The 19,348-nt window shown below is 31.2% G+C and overlaps 1 protein-coding gene across 1 annotated transcript; it reads left to right on the forward strand.

The window, feature by feature from the left end:
• Positions 1–1,442: 1,442 nt before the first annotated feature.
• LOC107959238 (ubiquitin C-terminal hydrolase 12) lies at positions 1,443–15,473 on the forward strand. The gene is made up of 32 exons (XM_016895244.2): positions 1,443–1,748; positions 1,937–2,003; positions 2,170–2,320; positions 2,430–2,587; positions 3,862–4,127; positions 4,209–4,427; positions 4,514–4,622; positions 4,702–4,817; positions 5,157–5,255; positions 6,458–6,567; positions 6,848–6,922; positions 7,410–7,485; positions 7,598–7,744; positions 8,172–8,252; positions 8,329–8,448; positions 8,703–8,825; positions 9,159–9,236; positions 9,692–9,780; positions 9,866–9,974; positions 10,848–10,916; positions 10,993–11,103; positions 12,481–12,536; positions 12,680–12,857; positions 12,951–13,052; positions 13,139–13,210; positions 13,321–13,386; positions 13,720–13,785; positions 13,929–14,015; positions 14,119–14,235; positions 14,475–14,549; positions 14,639–14,725; positions 14,944–15,473. The coding sequence occupies exons 1-32, from the start codon at positions 1,719–1,721 to the stop codon at positions 14,983–14,985; spliced, it is 3,351 nt and encodes a 1,116-aa protein (XP_016750733.2). The 5' UTR covers positions 1,443–1,718; the 3' UTR covers positions 14,986–15,473.
• Positions 15,474–19,348: the final 3,875 nt, after the last annotated feature.

Raw genomic sequence — 19,348 nt, forward strand, 5'->3', positions numbered from 1 at the left:
TAACATTTATTAATGTTATAAAAATAATTATTTAATTTTAAATAATAATAATATGTCATAATCGAATAATTATGTGCAAATGTCAAAGAAAGAATTGGAAAATTCTATAAAAAGCCTCCTTCAATGAGATTACCATCAATTAAAAAATCACTAAACAAAAAATAACATTGTTGATACCAAATATTAACAAGAAACGAGAGTTAGTTGGATTGAGGTAATTCCAACCATATAGGGCAAAAAGCTATCAAGAAATAATGCTAAGGTGAAGGAGGAGGAGAAAGGCGAGGAGTGAAGGTTAATGGCTCAACCCCCTTCTCTCTTATGCTATTGTGCTTATACGGTGGTTCCATTGTTTTATACTATTACATGATGAGTCATATCGATAAGTTGGAGGTTAAACATTGAGTAGGCATTGTTAATGTAGGTTGATTGTTGTTACGATACATTTTGTTTGGTCTTACATGTGTCCCAAGTTATTTTATTGTAATATCATCATTTTTTTATTGTGCTAGCTAATGAGCTGTGCCATTTATTGCATAGATTGTTAAATTAGAGATTCCTAATAAAATATTTTTAGTTGACAAGTTGGTTCACGATAAATGATCATTGTGAGAGTTTTCTAGGGATTAATATAATGACACTAAATATCTAAGCCGTTGAGAGTGTAAAAAAAAGTGTGTGTTTAAAATATTAAGTAATCAAGTTAATTTGTTGTATATGAAAACACCACTACTAATCTAAAATTGTTACTTAAAACGTTTTCATGTTTTTTTAATAAATAAAGTAATTGGTAAAATACGAAAAATTACTTGAAAATTGTTTTTAGGAAATAAAGTATTTCGTAATAAAAAAACTTAAAATATAAAAAAAAATTCTTAGTATTTCGTAATTCATAAAAGGTGAAAAAATTCAAAGAAATTAACTTGAAATTAATAACATAAAATATAAAAAAGATTCAAAAGATAATGTAATTCATAAAACATGGAAGAATCAATTAACAGACAAAATATTATTTAAAACATGAAATCACATCCAAGAAAGCAATTCTTAAGACATGAAATAGTTACTCATATATACTAAAATGTGAAAATATTTTTTTAAAAATATAATAATTCTTAAAACACAAAAGAATTATATTAAAAATGTTATTTAAATAATTTATGAAATATGGAAAAAGATTACTTGACAATGATTGTGTTATATAAACCATAAAAGTTATCTAAAAAATGACTTAATACATGAATGCTCACCTAAAACATAAAAAGTATTACAAGAAATTAAATAATTGTTGATATATAAAAGCAATACTTAAAACATGAAAATCTCTCTAAAAAAACAAACGATTCGTAAAACAAGAAATAGTCACTTAATACCAGGTAACTTTACTGATAAATAAAGTAATTTATAACCGGGGAAAGAGTTAAATACCTGAAAAAGTTATCATACAAATTCTAAAAATTTAGTAAGTAAATTTATAATAAAAAAACTAAACAGTGGAAAGTACAGAAAATTAATAAAATCCCGAAAAATACCACATTTCCCAAATAAAGACCATCGACGGACCTTTCTTTCTTCGTCTCGACCACCTTCTGGTGATCTCTCTCTGATAGCTTTTCTTCACAGTAATAAAATCACTTAATAAAATTAAACCCACAAAAGACAAAGAAAATCTTATCTTATTTTCCCAACTTTCTAATTTACCTCTCGATTTCATATCCATGACTGTCATGACTCCTGCACCCATCGATGTACTTTCTTCATTTACTTTGTATTCTTTTGAATCTTTTTTCCTTGAATAATTTATGCCTTTGGAGTTTTTCTTAGTATTTTTGTTTGTTTGTTTGTTTTGGTTTTATCTTAAATTTTGATTTCTTATGGATTCGACTTCTTCCAATTTAGTTATTTTTGGAAATTTCCGTGTTTCTCTTTTTTCCAGCAACAGGAAGACGAGGAAATGCTCGTGCCACACTCTGATTTGACCGACAATCATCAGCCCATGGAAGGTACCTTTTTTTAGAAAATAAAATAATATCAGAATTTTACTTATTTGAATATAGCTTACGTCAATGTTAGTTCCCAAAAAGGTTGTACTTGTTTCTCAGGGGTATCACTGACAAAAAAAAGTTTGATTTGATTGTGATTCTTGTGATTTTATGTCTCAATTTTTAGTTGTATCACAAGCTGAGAACGCAAATACAGTGGAAAATCAAAAAGTGGAGGATCCTCCTTCGTCAAGATTCACTTGGAAGATTGATAATTTCTCTAGATTAAACACCAAGAAGCATTATTCAGATGTTTTTGTAGTTGGTGGTTATAAATGGTATATTGCTTACTCTTGCTGAGAGTACTTACTTCCATTTTTTCTTTCATGATTTTCTTTTATTGGCTATATAAGCTGAGGATTGATATTTTTGGTTTGAATTGCCTAGGCGAATACTGATATTTCCAAAGGGTAACAATGTGGATCATTTGTCCATGTATCTGGATGTTGCTGACTCAGCAAGTTTACCCTATGGGTGGAGTAGATATGCGCAGTTCAGCTTGGCTGTAGTTAATCAAATTCATAGTAAATATTCAATCAGAAAAGGTATTTCCTTTTTAGCATACCATCTATACACTTACTGTTTAGAATTTTTTTTTGGGTGTTAAAGTGGATACAAAGTTTGTTGCTGGATTTAGATAGCTTGTAACATGGTTGGAGAAAAATGATGATTTGATATTGTATAGGAAGTTGCATGAGCGTCAGTTTTGTTTTTGATTTGGTCAATACAAGAACATTACTTATTGGTGATTTTGTTCTACCATGTCGAAGTGTATGCTCTTTTTACCCTTTGCACAGATTAATACGGGTTTGATGCAATTAAAGGCAGGCCATATCTGATTACTCATCTTACGAGAAAGAAACATGGCCATATGAACTGTTTATGGTTCTCTATGTTTCAACCTGGATTTCTTGATATCATTATCAGTTTCAATGATTAAGAGACATGATTACCAATGTTGCCAAGGGCACCAAGCTCACTCGAGGCACTAGGACCTCTATATAGCCTGAGGCGCAAGGCGCAAAAACAGCCTGAGTAAACCAAAGCGCAAGCATATAAATATAAATATATGTAAAATGTATATAAAAACATATGTAACTAATACATGTAATTAATAAGTAAAAAAAGGATAAATTTTAATATAGTTCAATTTATAAATTCAAAACATTGTTCAATAGTTTAAGTTTAATAATTTACTTGTATTGAAAAGTTTCAAGAGTTAACTAGGTTTTTATATAATATAATTAGGTCAATAATTAATGAAAAAAAATGTATTATAATTTTCTTTTAAAAGTCAAAATAATAAAAAGAAAACAATAAAGAGGAGAATGGAATGGCTCTTTAGTGAAGTGCGCTTTTTTTGTGCATGGCTTTGCAACAAAGGTGCCCGAAAAGCTCATCTGGCGCCCGCCTGATTGAAGTCGCCTCACCTTGAGGTGCCTGAAGCTGTAATGGCTTTTTGCGCTGCACCTTAGTGCCTAGCACTCGCCTTGACATCACTGATGATTACTTTTGGCTGGTTGTAAGTTGTTTTTTAAATTTATAAGATAATCTGAGCATGGTGTATTTGGATCTTGATCTTTGGTAAAAGTCCCTTTATGTCGTTGTGAGCACAATGCTTTCTTTGTATGTATAGCTGCTGACAATGTTCAATACTTATTATTTTTTAATTTTAAAATCTATATGTGGCTCACTAGGTGTGGTTGCTGGTGATGTGGTCTCACTTTTCACAATTACTCTGTTGCAGATTTTGTCATAACATTGTATGGAATAATGTTAAGCTTATTAAATTTGCACATATCTGATTTTCATCTTGCAGACACACAACACCAGTTTAATGCAAGAGAAATTGATTGGGGTTTTACATCCTTTATGCCCCTTGGTGAGCTATATGATCCTTGCAGAGGGTATCTTGTGAATGACACTTTGGTTGTTGAAGCAGAGGTCGTTGTCCGCAAAATTGTGGATTACTGGGCATATGACTCAAAGAAGGAAACTGGTTATGTTGGACTTAAGAATCAAGGAGCAACATGTTACATGAACTCTCTGCTCCAAACCCTGTATCATATTCCTTACTTCAGGAAGGTAAGGACTCATGCTCTATATTTTGTTGAACTGACAAGTTTTTAATTTTGTATTGCTAATGCCTTGGATGTTACATTTCAGGCAGTTTATCATATGCCTACAACTGAAAACGATATGCCATCTGGAAGTATCCCTCTTGCTCTGCAGAGTTTATTTTACAAACTCCAGTACAGTGACAGTAGTGTTGCAACAAAAGAGCTGACCAAATCTTTTGGATGGGACACATATGATTCTTTCATGCAGCATGATGTTCAAGAACTTAATAGAGTTCTATGTGAAAAACTTGAAGATAAAATGAAGGTGAAAGCTTCAATAATTTTTCATTCCAAGCTTATTCTAATGTGAAACCAAAGTCAAAGTTTTGATTACTTCTCTTATGCCACCAGGGTACTGTTGTGGAGGGCACCATACAACAGTTGTTTGAAGGGCATCATATGAACTACATTGAGTGCATTAATGTGGATTATAAATCTACAAGGAAGGAATCATTTTATGGTATTTGTTTCTGAAATGACTGGTTGGGTTTGATGAGTCTTGTTCGCCAAATGATGCTAATTTTTTTTGCCTATACCAGACCTACAGCTTGATGTTAAAGGCTGTCGAGATGTATATGCTTCTTTTGACAAGTATGTTGAAGTTGAACGGCTTGAAGGTGATAATAAATATCAGGCTGAGCAATATGGATTGCAGGTAATCTTCTATTGTAAGCTTCTAAAAAAATACCAGTAGAATGGTTTGTGCATGCACTAGAAATAACTTGATTACTAGCAACTTTGCCTTCAGTTAGAGCAGTGTTCATCAGTGCAAGAGCTGCACCAGAGGCTGTTATTTGGCCAGCATGGACAAAATGTTTAGTTGCTTATTGTAACAAAATGTTGTGTTTTGCAATATCTAAATGGCTTTAGCAGTGTTTGTTGGCTTAAGCATTAATTTGTTTCTGGTATGGTGTTCGTGCATTATATCTGATTACATGTTAAATCTTTTCCCATTTAAATGACTACATTTTGATTTTGGATTATGTTATTTCAGGATGCTAAGAAGGGTGTGTTGTTCATTGATTTCCCTCCAGTCCTTCAAATTCAGCTTAAACGTTTTGAATATGATTTTATGCGAGATACTATGGTTAAGGTCAGTAGTTATAACCCCTTAGATTTACATGATTCTATTTAATCTATGCTTCATCTGTAGACCAGGAGCCTCCATTATCAGGGCTTAATGCATTTTCAGATACATTTAGATCATTTCCTTTTTGCAGAAGTATAGAATCCATTAGTTCTATGTTCTGGTTTTACTATACCTAAACAACTGTTGCAAATAATAACCGATATCTTGAGCTCTAAAATTGATTGTCATGTTATGATATGGTTTTAACTTTGAAGTGAATTACTTTTGGTGAGGGTGGGGGTGTCCAAACCAGTGTAATTGGTATCGTTCTGGTTTTATGGTGAATGAAAATGATACCAGGATCATGCAGTTTCCATTTCTATACTGATCTTACTAGTCATACCTGCCTATAGGTTGGTGTAGTAAACAATAACAAATCAAGTAGTTTGCTTCTTCTTCTTCTTTTTTCTTTTTTTATATGTTCTTTTTATTTGTGGATTGAGATAATCAGTACCTTACTATTGGGCATACTTTTTTGACTGATATTGGTACATAGCGCTATTGCTGTATTTAAACTTATTGTTTTGGGTTTATTGACATTTTTCAAGTAAATTTTTAAGTATAAATAACCTATTCCCAAATTCCTTAATGAAATATATTATATACACATGCAAATTACCTCCATTACATGCACTTATATATATATGTAAAATTTTTTATATCCAAAATGTTTAAGCATCAAATAAATATAAATTATTACAAAATATAGTAAATTATTGTTAACTAGGTCAATGCCTATTCCAACGAACATATTCTATTTCTAAATTTAATTATGAACTTTTTTGAATAAACTTAACAAAAAGAAGAATTTGGGAGATAAATCTAATAAGTGAAATTAAAAGAAAAAAAAAATCTTGTACAGACTAATACGGGCTGGTATGACTGGTCTAAACCTGTACAAAACTGAAACGATAAGATGCTAACATTGTTTCAGTTTACCGTAAATCATATGGCTGGTAGTGATGTGGTACCGTCATTCATGACTTTTTTGATGTCTTGATCAACCTATGGTGACATTTCTGATCTTGATGTGACATACTTGCAAGTTCTGTAATCTGAAGGTATCATTTTTTGTATATTTGTGCTAATGGTTATTAAGTGTGTGGCTGTGTGTGTCTTCAAATGGTAAAAACTGAAACTTTCCACTAATTCTACTAATTTTGCAGATTAATGACCGCTATGAGTTCCCTTTGCAACTTGACCTTGATCGAGATGATGGAAAATACTTATCACCAGAAGCTGATAGGAGTGTTCGGAATCTTTACACACTTCACAGGTACCTACAACATTAAGCATGTATCCTGCCCCCGTTCTTTCTTTCAATTTTCTGATAGTCATTAGCTAGATTGTGATATTAAGAAAGATGGTATATGGACTCCGTAGTGATAATACTCAACAAACCTTTTATCAGGGTTCTATAGTGATATTAAGAAAGATAGTATATGGACACTGTTTGAAGTTGCTGATGCACAATTTAATGGGCAGAAAATACTACTTTATGGTTCTTCGACGCTTATATTAGTGTCTGGTACTCACATCTATGAGTTTGCTTACAGTGTCCTTGTTCATAGTGGTGGAGTGCATGGTGGACATTATTATGCATATATCAGGCCGACTCTTTCTGATCAGTGGTATGGATCATCCTCTGAAGCATCTCCGGGTGTGTTTGTATGCTTGTTCATCGAGAGTTTTAAGATAATTTTAGCAGGATTTTTCCTTTTGAAGTTTAATAAATGACTAAAAATATACATGCAGCCTTGATTGGCAAAGCGTACACCTGGCCAATTTTTTATGATGTTTTTAAGTCTTTTTGGTGGACAAACAATTGATAGATTTGGTGCTAATCACATACCAATTGCTTCAGTCAAGATGCATAAAGTTTCTTCTAAGCCACAAAAAGAAGTCCCAAATAGATTTTTAATAAGTTATTGTTGAAAAAAAAAAAGAATGAACTGTTAAATCCTTAGGCTGCTGGATGCTTATTAAATTAGCCAATGCTGATTGCATTAAGGGTACTGTATTTACAGCTTGCATATGCCAGGTACATTTAGGTACCTGGAGTGGTGAAAGTATTACTTCTTTCATATAGTTACTTTATTCAACTTGTGTAATTTTTAGGTATAAATTTGATGATGAAAGAGTAACCAAAGAAGATTTGAAAAAGGCATTAGAGGAGCAGTATGGTGGGGAAGAGGTACTTTTTGTTGAACAGTTTCTTTAGAATTTTTTGTATTCAGCCTTTCTTCTTGAAGTTATATGTATCTTCAAGGTTATGATTTTAATAATATTTCCTTATGATGTGACAGTTACCGCAGACAAACCCAGGGTTCAATAATACTCCTTTTAAATTTACCAAATATTCAAATGCATACATGCTGGTGTATATACGTGAAAGCGACAAAGACAAGATAATATGTAATGTGGATGAGAAGGATATCGCAGAACATCTTAGGGTAAGATGCTACTGTTTATCTATTTACTGCTCCAAATGAGGCTGAATCAAATGATTGAGGTAGGCAGGGAGCTAGGATTGAAAAATTAGCAAGTTCCCAACTATGGTTGAGCATCAGTTTTATGGCAGCAATGGTCCTAAAGGTCATCGAGTAATCCAATTTCAACTAGTTTGTTAACTAAGAGTAGATCAACGTATTGAATAGAATTGCTTTCTTCTCAAGCTTGGCTTGAGGAAATCAATGTGCTTCAATATGACTGTCTTGGATTTTTTTTATCAAGAGCAATTGCATATGAGCCTCTTACCAAGCTGATCTCAAGCAAGCTTGAGTTGTCTATTTTGCCTTAGAATAATACTTGTATCTCGAATTCATTATTTGAGATCACTTCCTAACAATCTAATATGAAATGTCTGATAACTTTCCTCAGGAGAGATTGAAGAAAGAACAAGAAGAGAAAGAGCATAAAAAGAAAGAGAAGGCAGAGGCACACCTTTACACTATTATAAAGGTGTTATGTGTCATTAATTTAGATAATGGTTTGGTCATTATTGACTATATTTCTTACAGCTATATGATTGTTCTAGGTTGCTCGAGATGATGATCTTGCAGAGCAGATTGGGAAAGATATATGTTTTGATCTTGTGGATCATGATAAAGTCAGGAGTTTTCATATTCAGAAGCAGATGCCTTTCAATGTGTTTAAGGTATGACAGAAGAGACGAAAATATTGTCTTCTTGTGTGTTTAATGGTTATAGTTTTTTCGGGGAATTATTGGTTTCTTCACTAAATTGATACTCTCCTTTTCCTGTTTTCCTTTTGATTTCTACCTTTTTAATGCTGTTTCATTAACCATTTCAAGTTAAAATCTCTAAGTTATCTTCTCGTTCTTGTTTTTTATGATACATTGGTTGTCCATGTTATGATTTTGTTCATGATTTACCATGTTTCCATATGCAGGAAGAGGTTGCTAGAGAGTTTGGCATACCAGTGCAATTTCAGCGATTCTGGTTGTGGGCCAAGCGTCAAAACCATACCTACCGTCCAAACCGACCATTGATACCTTTGGAGGAAACACAATCTGTAATATTCCTCAACATAAATTGTTATACGCTGGTTCAAAAGTCTTGTTTGAGGAGTATTGGTTTCTAGATTTAGCTTCAGTCATTGTTCAGCGTAGTATTGGATTTAATTAATTGGCTGTCTTCATTTGTCCTGCTTTGCTTTGCATGCCTTTCTCTTTCACTCTGTGCATGCATGCGTGTGTTGAATGAATATACATGTCCAGACACACATGTACTTATATATCTGTAAGTTTCCTTTAAAAAACACAGAATGATCAAGGAAGATGTGCTCTTTTTCTTTAGTTTGACAAGGATCTAATGATGTGCCTAATTGTCTCTTTCCTCACTGTAGGTTGGAGCCTTGAAGGAGGTATCAAATAAGGTTCACAACGCAGAACTGAAGTTGTTCCTGGAAGTTGAGCTTGGACTGGTAATCTGGTTTGGCTTTTCTTAAGTCTGGTTTGGCTTTTCTTAAGCAACATGTTTCTTCTTTGATGCTTAAACTCTCTGTCCAGTGGTGTTATTGACCTCATTAAGGATGCTAGTTCTAGCCCCCAAACTAAAATTAAGAGATCCAGACAGCTAGGCCTAATTTGGTGTTCTAAAAATTTCCAAGTGCAAAAAATTCTGTTGTTAGAGTAGAAAGATATAGAAGTTAGGCATAGACCTTGAGGTTTTAAGCAATACACAGTAGAATCACTTATCTGCCCTTGAAAATGCATGTTAGTGAGGTTTGAAACTGCCTATATACTAGATTCTTTAGTCAAATTCTAGTTATGAATCTTGCCAAAGCCATTTGACCTTTTGTTTAAGTTTTGCCCCTTTAGCTTTATAATTTTTGGGTCTTCTTTTATTTGCATCATGATCTTAAACATGATTGTTCAGGATTTACGCCCAATTGCTCCACCATATAAGACAAAGGAAGATATTTTACTTTTCTTCAAGCACTATGATCCTGAGAAAGAAGAGCTTCGGTAGGTTGTCTCATGTTGTCTATTTGTGCTTGTCTTTTGCGTAATCATGTGAAATCTTATGCGGGTTATCTTTCTGTTCTATTAGCTATGTTGGAAGGCTGTTCGTGAAAAGTGCAGGCAAGCCAATAGAAATTTTGTCCAGATTAAACAAAATGGCAGGGTATGCTCCTGATGAAGAGATCAATCTTTACGAGGTTCGCATCAAATAATATCCTTTTGCAGTAGTGCAATTTCAGTTCTCAGGAAACTCCTTCCAGGCATTTCTTTCTTTTATGCATGCATTTGAGGAGGAGTTTTCTGCACAAGATTTTACTCTTTTTTCCTTTTGCTGTTTCACATATTTATACTAATTATGCTGATGGTTGAGACCAATGTATAGGTCTAGATGTGACGTCTTTTCCGTTTACTGGTTTTAGGTGGAATAAATCTGGCCTGTTCTAAACTGTTTTCACTTGAACTGTTGATGGTTAACTTGTTTAATAGTACCCTGTATGAGTCAGGAAATTTGGATTGTAGGGTCAATTTTTTAAAAATTAAAACATTTATAAAAGTCATATAAACTAATGCATAATGTTTTTTTCCCTGTTCTTCTTCCTGTACTTCACTTGTATACTTTCTTTTAAAATATTTTTTATTCTTGTTAAACATTTAAAACAAATAAACCTAAGCCTTAAAAATAAAATAAATAAATCTTACATAACAATCCTAATCTATTACAAGAAAAGCTACAATCCTAATTTTCTTGAGATCAATCAATAAAGCTTGAAAAGAAAGTAAGAGTCACCTAAATTTTTTTCAAAAACATATTTTTTATAAGACCATTTTCAAATATTTTGTGGGGTCAATACACCAATTATATAATTCTTTTAAACTATAAGTAATGTTTTTTAATTATTTCTTTGTGGGCTCAATTTATATGTGGCTCCGCCACTGTCCTGTATAACAGTATTTGTGTGGGTTGGACTGTGAAACGATGTTATTTGCTATCTGGTTAATTTGTTGCAGAACCTGGTTGACTTTTGACATCTTTATGTGAAATAATACCTTGGTTCTGCCTTAATTTCCAGGAAATAAAGTTTGAGCCCAGTGTTATGTGTGAACCAATTGACAAGAAAATCACGTTTCGTGCTAGCCAGGTATGCCTTGCATTTCATTTTGGAGCAGTTGTATTGATCTTTAAAGTGTTATATTCATCTATCATCTTCACTGCAGCTTGAGGATGGTGACATTGTTTGCTTTCAAAAGTCTCTCCCTGTTGAAAGTACTAATCAGTACCGCTATCCAGATGTTCCTTCATTTCTGGAATACGTGCATAATCGCCAGGTACATCCTCTACTGTTTTCTATTCAATGAGTTTATCAGTCAATTTTCACTGGATGAGAACTGTGAATATTGAACTCTCTGTCATGTTGCTTCTTTTTATATGATTGCCTTTTTAACGTTTTGCTTGAACTGAATAATGTGTGGTAGGTAAATTACTCGCGCTTCATTTTCTTAATCTGAAAACAATTCAATCTTTCTAATCTTAGAAAAATGCATTTGGGGAATGAAAATAGTAGAAACACATTTGGATCAGTATTTTCTATTTAAAGAAACTATAAAATTATATATAAGAACATAATTAATTTCCATATGCTTATTTCACACATAAAATGCAGAGAATTACTATATATATAAAAACCTAAAGGCAAGAGAAGGAAACTGCTGATAGGAGTTTCTCTTGTTGAGTTGATTAATGTGTGCACCTCTTTTTCACTTTTATTAGCCTTTTTATTAATCTTCATTCCAACAGAAATTGGAAAAAATCATGATAATCTTTGCCATGTACATTTTGCTCCTTTTCAAATCATATGCAGGTCTATCATTATTTTGCATCTACTAATGGTGCTGCTTTTACCTTTATAGTCTTGAAATTACTTTAGCTTGCTTTTACATGCTACCCAAGCTGTTGCATGTTCGCCTGTTTATAAAAGGACATGCTTCTACAATCACAGTCATTCTAAATGCTTCTGATTTACTTTTCACTGCAGTTGAGTGCCTACTGTAAGTGGGTTCTGTAAATGGACAATAGCATTTCATGTTTTCATTATTAAATATTTTTTTTTAATCATAAACATTTCTTTTCTTTCTTTAATAAATGAAAGGAGAAAAGCTTTATATATCTAAGCCCATTCTTCATAATATGTTGGTCGTGAATAAACTATTTCTATTTATTCATTCAAGAAAAGGAGCTTAATTGAAATTTTAGGAAATAAATCCGAGTTATCTCAATTGAATTTTGTATGCATTCTTAATCCTCAATGAAACCGATGATTCTTAGACTAGAATCTTGTCCAATATATCTATGTAACAATTTAATAGTCATAAGAATCATTTAACCAAGAGGATCCTTTCAGGACTTGTGGTATTCCTTTCATTTACCACCACCGCTCATTAAGGCTAATGGCTGACTGATCCAGTTACCTTTACATTGCTGGTTTGATTAGAGTAATGCTGTCTTTGGATTTTGTCTTAAGCTCATTAATTCAACAGCTAAACATCTTGGACTCTTGCCTGGGGTATATTTATTGTCAATGGATAGTCTTACATTGTCTTGGAGGATACAAGCCTTCAGTCATACTCATATATGCTCTAATAAACTCTTTTGCTTCACCAGCTAAAGTAATATTAGCATTTCTTCTTATTCCTTTTATATGTTAGGTTGTACACTTTCGTTTTCTGGAAAAACCCAAGGAAGATGATTTCTGTCTGGAGATGTAAGTTTCAGTTACCTTTATTTTTTGTATTGACATATCTTTAGTAACTAACTGGTAAATGGAGATTTATTCTGTTGTAATTTGTGCCATTATGTGTATGTGAAGATCTAAGCTTTATACCCCTTTCTCTTTTGAATGTTTAGGTCAAGGCTTTATACTTATGATGATGTTGTTGAAAGAGTAGCTCAGCAACTTGGTTTGGATGATCCAACTAAAATCAGGCTTACATCACACAACTGTTACTCCCAGCAGCCCAAACCTCAGCCTATGAAGTATCGTGGAGTGGATCATTTGTCTGACATGCTGTTCCACTACAATCAGGTAATAATCAATTGACCTTAGTAATGCATATTGAGAAGCCAAAAGGATGAAAGGGCTAAAAGCTAACCAACTGTTGAATTTGTTATTTGACAGACGTCTGATATTTTATACTTTGAAGTATTAGACATCCCTCTGCCAGAACTACAAGGTTTGAAAACGCTGAAGGTAGCATTTCATCATGCTACAAAAGATGAAGTGAGTATGATCATATTGTAGAATTGCAATGAATGACATTAAAATTTTGTTTTAATGTAATAAAACTCTGTTCTGTCTGAGGCCAGGTTGTTATCCATACTATTAGGCTTCCAAAACAGAGCACTGTTGGTGATGTGATTAATGATCTTAAGACAAAAGTAAGTTTTCTTTCATTTCATTGGTTTAATGATCATGTTGAAAGAATGTAAGTTTTTGTGGTTCATTTCTAAATAGAGAGTAAAATCTGTGAATCATCATTTTGAAACAGGTGGAGTTGTCTCACCCTGATGCAGAATTGAGATTGCTTGAAGTTTTCTATAACAAGATCTACAAGGTGTGAGCGTCATCTTTTAACGGTTACATAATGAGCAAAGGGAACTTTTATACATGTTCATTTGATTTGAGCTGATCTGGATGCCTATTAGCTGTATTGTTGAACATCATAGTTCTCAATCCTTCAATGGAAATGGTTTTCTTTTCGGTTTAAAACTAAACATTGCTTGTTGAAAAAACAGTTTTCCCGTTTTGTTTCTTGAATTGCATGCTGCTGTATCTATCTTGCCTTGTTACTCTTCCTTGTATACTAATTTAGGGTTTCCTTTGTTACATGTTAATTTTTCCTTGCCTTCGTTTCATGATATTTTATGTTTCTGTCATGTTTCTGCAGATTTTCCCACCCAATGAGAAGATTGACAATATAAATGACCAATACTGGACACTACGAGCAGAAGAGGTCAGTTGCTCTTCCCCTCCCCCTTCTCTCTCACCTGTGCATATGCAACTCACACATCTGCTGTGATAAGGAATCATTTTGTACATATGGCCTTCTCTATGATATTGAGTGCTGGTTTTGATATTTTTTCCTCAATGTTACAGATACCAGAGGAAGAGAAAAATCTTGGTCCAAATGATCGCCTAATTCATGTATACCACTTTACTAAGGAAACAGCTCAGAACCAGATGGTAACAAGCTTGTTATAGTTTCCAATATCTGATTTTCTGTTGCCCTGTTTCCTGGTCACTATTATGTTTTCCTTACCACTTCTATTGCCTCTTGTTTTGACAGCAAATTCTGAATTTTGGAGAACCCTTTTTCTTGGTGATTCATGAAGGTGAGACTTTGGCCGAAATAAAAGTCCGTATACAGAGGAAGCTGCAAGTTCCCGATGAGGAGTTTGCCAAGGTTTGTCCTAATTGGGCTTGTGCTCACTGATTTACTCTAACCCTACTCTCTTTTCTCCTCTTTTTGACTTGGGGCAAATCAGTTATAGATTGATGCATGCTAGGAACTTCAATGGATACATACACTGTTGATATATAATTTTAAGTAGCCATTTTTCCTTTTCCTTTTCCTTTTCACTTTTGTTTTAGTTTTTCTATTTTCTTTCTTATTTAAATTTATTTGAAACCTATTTTCTTCAGTGGAAGTTTGCATTCCTCTCACTTGGTCGGCCAGAGTACCTTCAAGATTCTGATATTGTATCTAGTCGTTTTCAGGTGTGTGCAGTAGTTTATATACAGATATTGGAAAATTATTCAAGTTTTATTACTATTTTACCTTCTTTTTTTTTTTTACATAAATTCAGAGAAGAGATGTTTACGGTGCTTGGGAGCAGTATCTTGGGTTGGAGCACTCTGACAATATTCCTAAAAGAGCTTGTGCAATTAATCAGGTAATTTGCCTTTTATCAAAAAAATATTGTTTCATCAGAATTTCAGTTAAGTATGCATCTAGCATTAGGGATTAGGATATTCTTTGGTTGCATATGCTTTTTCTCTGAGGCTATGATTAACCTAGCTGCTTTTTATGCAAGTCCTTGAAAACAACTAGCCTTTGGAAGGCCAAGATAGTTGATACTGTATTTTGATAATTTGCCATGCTTGGTTGCAGAACCGACACACTTTTGAGAAGCCAGTAAAAATCTACAATTAGGGAGCATTTTTAGATTACCTTCCTTGATAAAACATAGCACAAAAATCAGGCTCTGGACCCGGATTATATAGAGTGGGGAGAACACTTCTAGCAAATGACAATGTGAGGCAACTAGTTAGCGTGCGGTTTGTTGGATATGTAATTCTTTTGGTAGTGGTGATTGGAAGGTATCTTTTGTCCTAATCAAAGTGTGCCATCTAGAAATGTCGATTATGATCTGCTGATGCTTTTGGTACTTGCGTGTCTTTTAATGGAGATCGAGGTTAAGGTCAAAGTTGCCTGTGTAAGTTGACAGTACATAAACAAGATTTTGGATTAGTGAAATATGTATAGAGAGAGGAGTATAGTCGGGACGCGGGAGGCTATTATCATTATTCCCCTCCCTTTGTTTGCTTCTTGATTTTGACAATGTAGATGATTGATTATGCATTTAGCAAAAATATTGGGCCTTTCAAATGGTTTTGAAATTTGATTGCCATTCTTTTCAAGTCTCTCTCTTATATCCCAAACCTGGGCTGGTGGAATCTCTCTATTTACTTTTGTTATTTTATAAACCAACGTTCTCTTAACATAATCTTCCAATTGCGTTAAATTTCATGGTCTGGGAATAAACAGTGTTCCTTAATCAAAATTCTAACCCATATTACTATTTCCTTTACAGTAAATTTAGTTGAATTTCTCCAATCCTGCATGATTTGCATATTATGTAATAGAGAACAAGGATTTAATTGATCCAACTTTTGTTGGTAAAAAGGTCCCAACTTGACTCCCTTTCTCCCCCCCCCCGGGGGTTTTCACTACTTTTAAGTAGCAACAAATAGGATGTTTTTCATTCCAATACTTAAAACGATACTTAATCCTGCAGCTAACCTTTTAAATTTATTTGTCCTTTTTAAATAAGTGATATATTTTTAATTATTCATATATTTATTCTTGATTCTATCAAAGCAATTTATTAGTTTTCCAAATTCGTACTTTTAAATAATATATTTAAAAATTTCTTGCACATTCTACTTTTAACTAAATCAATTCTTAGAACATGTATTTGAGCAAATCGAGAACAAAAGGATAAATATTAAATATCATGTTTTTATATGAATTTTGGTCTATAATTTGATCAAGTACAATTATACATATGAAATTTAAATTGTGATTTATATGTTTATACGAAATTTTGATTTTGATTCAGATGTATATATTTAAATAAATGAATAGATACATTTATTTTCATATTGGATTAGTATTGTTGTTTATGTATGTAAAATATCAATGTAAGATGGTGTTAATTTGATAACTTTATTAGTAATTTAAAAATTCAATCAAATCAAAATGGTCATATATAAAATTGTATAAAATTAAAATTCATGTATAGGTTGCAGGGGTCTTGACTTTCTTAAAATGAAAAATTTTTTGATGAGGCTTTTAAAATTTTAAATTAGTAAAGGTAAAATTGTGTTTTAATCCTCCTAAAAATGATAAAAATTTAATTTGATCCTTTACAAATTATAAATATATTGACTAGTAAAATTGTGAAATTATATTTTTATTATTGTAAAAATTAAAATTTAATATCTATCCTACTAAAAAATTTCTTCTAAACTGTATGGCATTGTAAATTGATCAAATTTCATTGATGTTAATCTCCAAAAAAGAATATTTTTATTCATATTTGTAAATTATTCACTTATTTGTTCTGAGATTGTTACTATGAATCTGTTATGCTTAAAATACATTAGTAATTTCGTTTACAATTTGAAAAATGAACTTGCTATGTGAGAAAATCAATACAATAAAATATGAAGTAGTAATAATAATATTTTATTATTTTTACCTCTTATAGATAATATATATTTTTACATATTTAAGCACTTACCCATGAAAAATTAGTCATTAAAAATGGTCTGTAAGTGAAAAAAAATTACAAACTGTCATTTTTTTTTAATCATAGTAGTGTTTAAATGTCAAGCGCCCATTTTTTAATTCTACCACTATTGACGCATGCGTTTCTTTAACCATTACATTTTTGTCAATAATTCTTTGTAGATAATTTTTTTGGTAAACTCTATACTTGGTCACCCACTTTTTAGGATTCTTTCATTTTAGTCACTCAAAATGAAATTTTTGTAATTTCCACTCAACTTTTAAGACGTTTTCATTTTTTTCACTTAACCGTTAAATTTTTAATAGCGGTTAATTGTACGTATCATCTCACTTTCATTTTAGCTACCCAACTTCTAGGTTGTTTTTATTTTGGTCACCTTAAAATATGTCATTTTTTAAAGTACTGAATGATTGAGGTAAAAAAAAAAATTAAAGATCAAAGTGAAAAACAGTAGAAACTAAAATAGAATATTAAAAATTTGTCAATTTGTACTTTTTTATCCCATTGTCGAATTTTTAAATTTTTTTTCAATATTAAAAATTTAAATTTAAAAACATAAAAATCAATTAAATAAATGATTGAAATTTTTTTATCCCTTGATAATGTTAATCGATTTGTTATTGTAATATTAAAATTAATTAAATTAATCTCCTAAATTTATTTTATGGTTCATATTTTTCTTAATGAAAGTAACTTGATAACTCATATTTAATAACTGTCTGTGAAAATTTAATTTTTTATTATTAGATAATATCGAGCCTTCCATACTACGCTAAAAAATAATAATTTCAATTAATTAAATTAATTGCTTGTTCTTTATTTGAGTAAAGAATATACGAAAAATTTTTAGGTTTTGTTCGGCATGGAGTATAAAATTAATTAATTGTAGGGATTTTTCTATGTTTTTAGCTTAGTATGAAAGACTCAAGATCATATAATGAAAAGAAATTTGGGTTTAATGTATAATTATTAAATATGGTTTATTTGAGTTTATTTTAATTTGGAAATATAAAATATAATTTTAAGGTTTAAAAGTTAATTAATTTAGTTAATTTCAATATTACGTTAACAAATCGGTTGATACTATCAATGGATAAAAATTTTCAACAACATGTTTAATTGATGTTGATGTTTTGAAATTTAAAATTTCAATATTGAAAAAAAAAGTATAACTTTTGCTAAGGGGGTATACAAGTACAAATTGACAAAATTTAAAGCATTATTTTAGTTTCTACCATTTTTTTTAATTTAATCCTTATTATCTTTTACCCGATCAATATTATAAAAAATGATTTTTTTTGTGGCCAAAATGGAAGCAACCCAGAAGTTGGGTGACCAAAATGATATGAACATGATGTGACGTGTACAAGTTAACTGCTATTAGAGATTTAACTGTTGAGTGACTAAAATGAAAGCGCTCTAAAAATTGAGTGAAAAATTGAAAAATTTCATTTTAAGAAACTAAAATGGAAGCGTCTTAAAAGTTAAGTGACCAATTAAGGAATTTACCCTAACTTTTTGTGCAAAGTAGAGTTTTTTAATACCACACAAGTAAAATTAAGAGATTGACAAATATTTTATTTAAAAAATAAAAAAAAGCATAAAAAAATGGCAACATCTTAATATTAATTGTGGAATTACTATCAATATATCAAATAATAATATTAATTTTTATAATTACTTAATATATAATTATGTGTTTTTTAATTATATTTAAAAATAATTAAAATACTCGACTTACCTATGAAATTATAAATTAATATAAACTATCGATCAAATACTTATTTAATTATTTTTTAGTTATTTATAGTGGGATTAACATTTTCAGTTTTTTTTTTTAAACGTGGGGATTAAGCATCACCCGAAATCCGAACCTTGGCAGCGCCGGGAAGTGTGAGTGATTAAGCATCGGTGCATCACCCTATTTTCAGGTATTAAATATAAACTTACTATTTTATTTATGTTTACAGTAACAAATATAAAATACTAAAATATGAAATACAATTAAAGTAAAAAAAATTAAAGCCAATATAATAAAAAGGCAAAAATAATAAAAAAAATCACTCAAAATATAATATAAAATCATAGATTAATATATAATAACTATTGTAATTATATTTATTTAGTTATTGAGGAAATTAAAATGTATTTGAGTGCGCTCGAAATTAATTATAATATTGCTATTAATTAAATTAAAATTAAACTAATTATTTTAATTAATTTTTATGTGTATAATTATTTTATAGTTAAAAAAAAGGTTATTTTTAAGAATTGAAAATGTTAGAAATAATTTCATATATATTGGTGTGAATTTATTGGGCACGAGGATACTATTATTTTTCATATTTTATTTTATTTATTTATATTTTTATGTTGGTTTTACTGTTTTCGTGTCAACCCTCCCGTGGTTTCCATATTTTATGTTATTTTAATTATTAAATATTGGTTTAAAATATTAAAAACGACATTCAACCATGAATC

This window comes from Gossypium hirsutum, chromosome A05 (genome assembly GCF_007990345.1).
Source record: "Gossypium hirsutum isolate 1008001.06 chromosome A05, Gossypium_hirsutum_v2.1, whole genome shotgun sequence".
NCBI classification, from domain to species: Eukaryota; Viridiplantae; Streptophyta; class Magnoliopsida; order Malvales; family Malvaceae; genus Gossypium; species Gossypium hirsutum.

What these genes read in the sequence shown, in the direction of transcription:
- LOC107959238 (XM_016895244.2), top strand. Translation starts at nt 1,719, where the DNA reads ATGACTGTCATGACTCCTGCACCCATCGAT. An exon ending in ATATTCCTTACTTCAGGAAG is followed by an intron (nt 4,128 to 4,208) that starts GTAAGGACTCAT and finishes GTTACATTTCAG; the next exon opens with GCAGTTTATCATATGCCTAC. An exon ending in AAGGAAGGAATCATTTTATG is followed by an intron (nt 4,623 to 4,701) that starts GTATTTGTTTCT and finishes TGCCTATACCAG; the next exon opens with ACCTACAGCTTGATGTTAAA.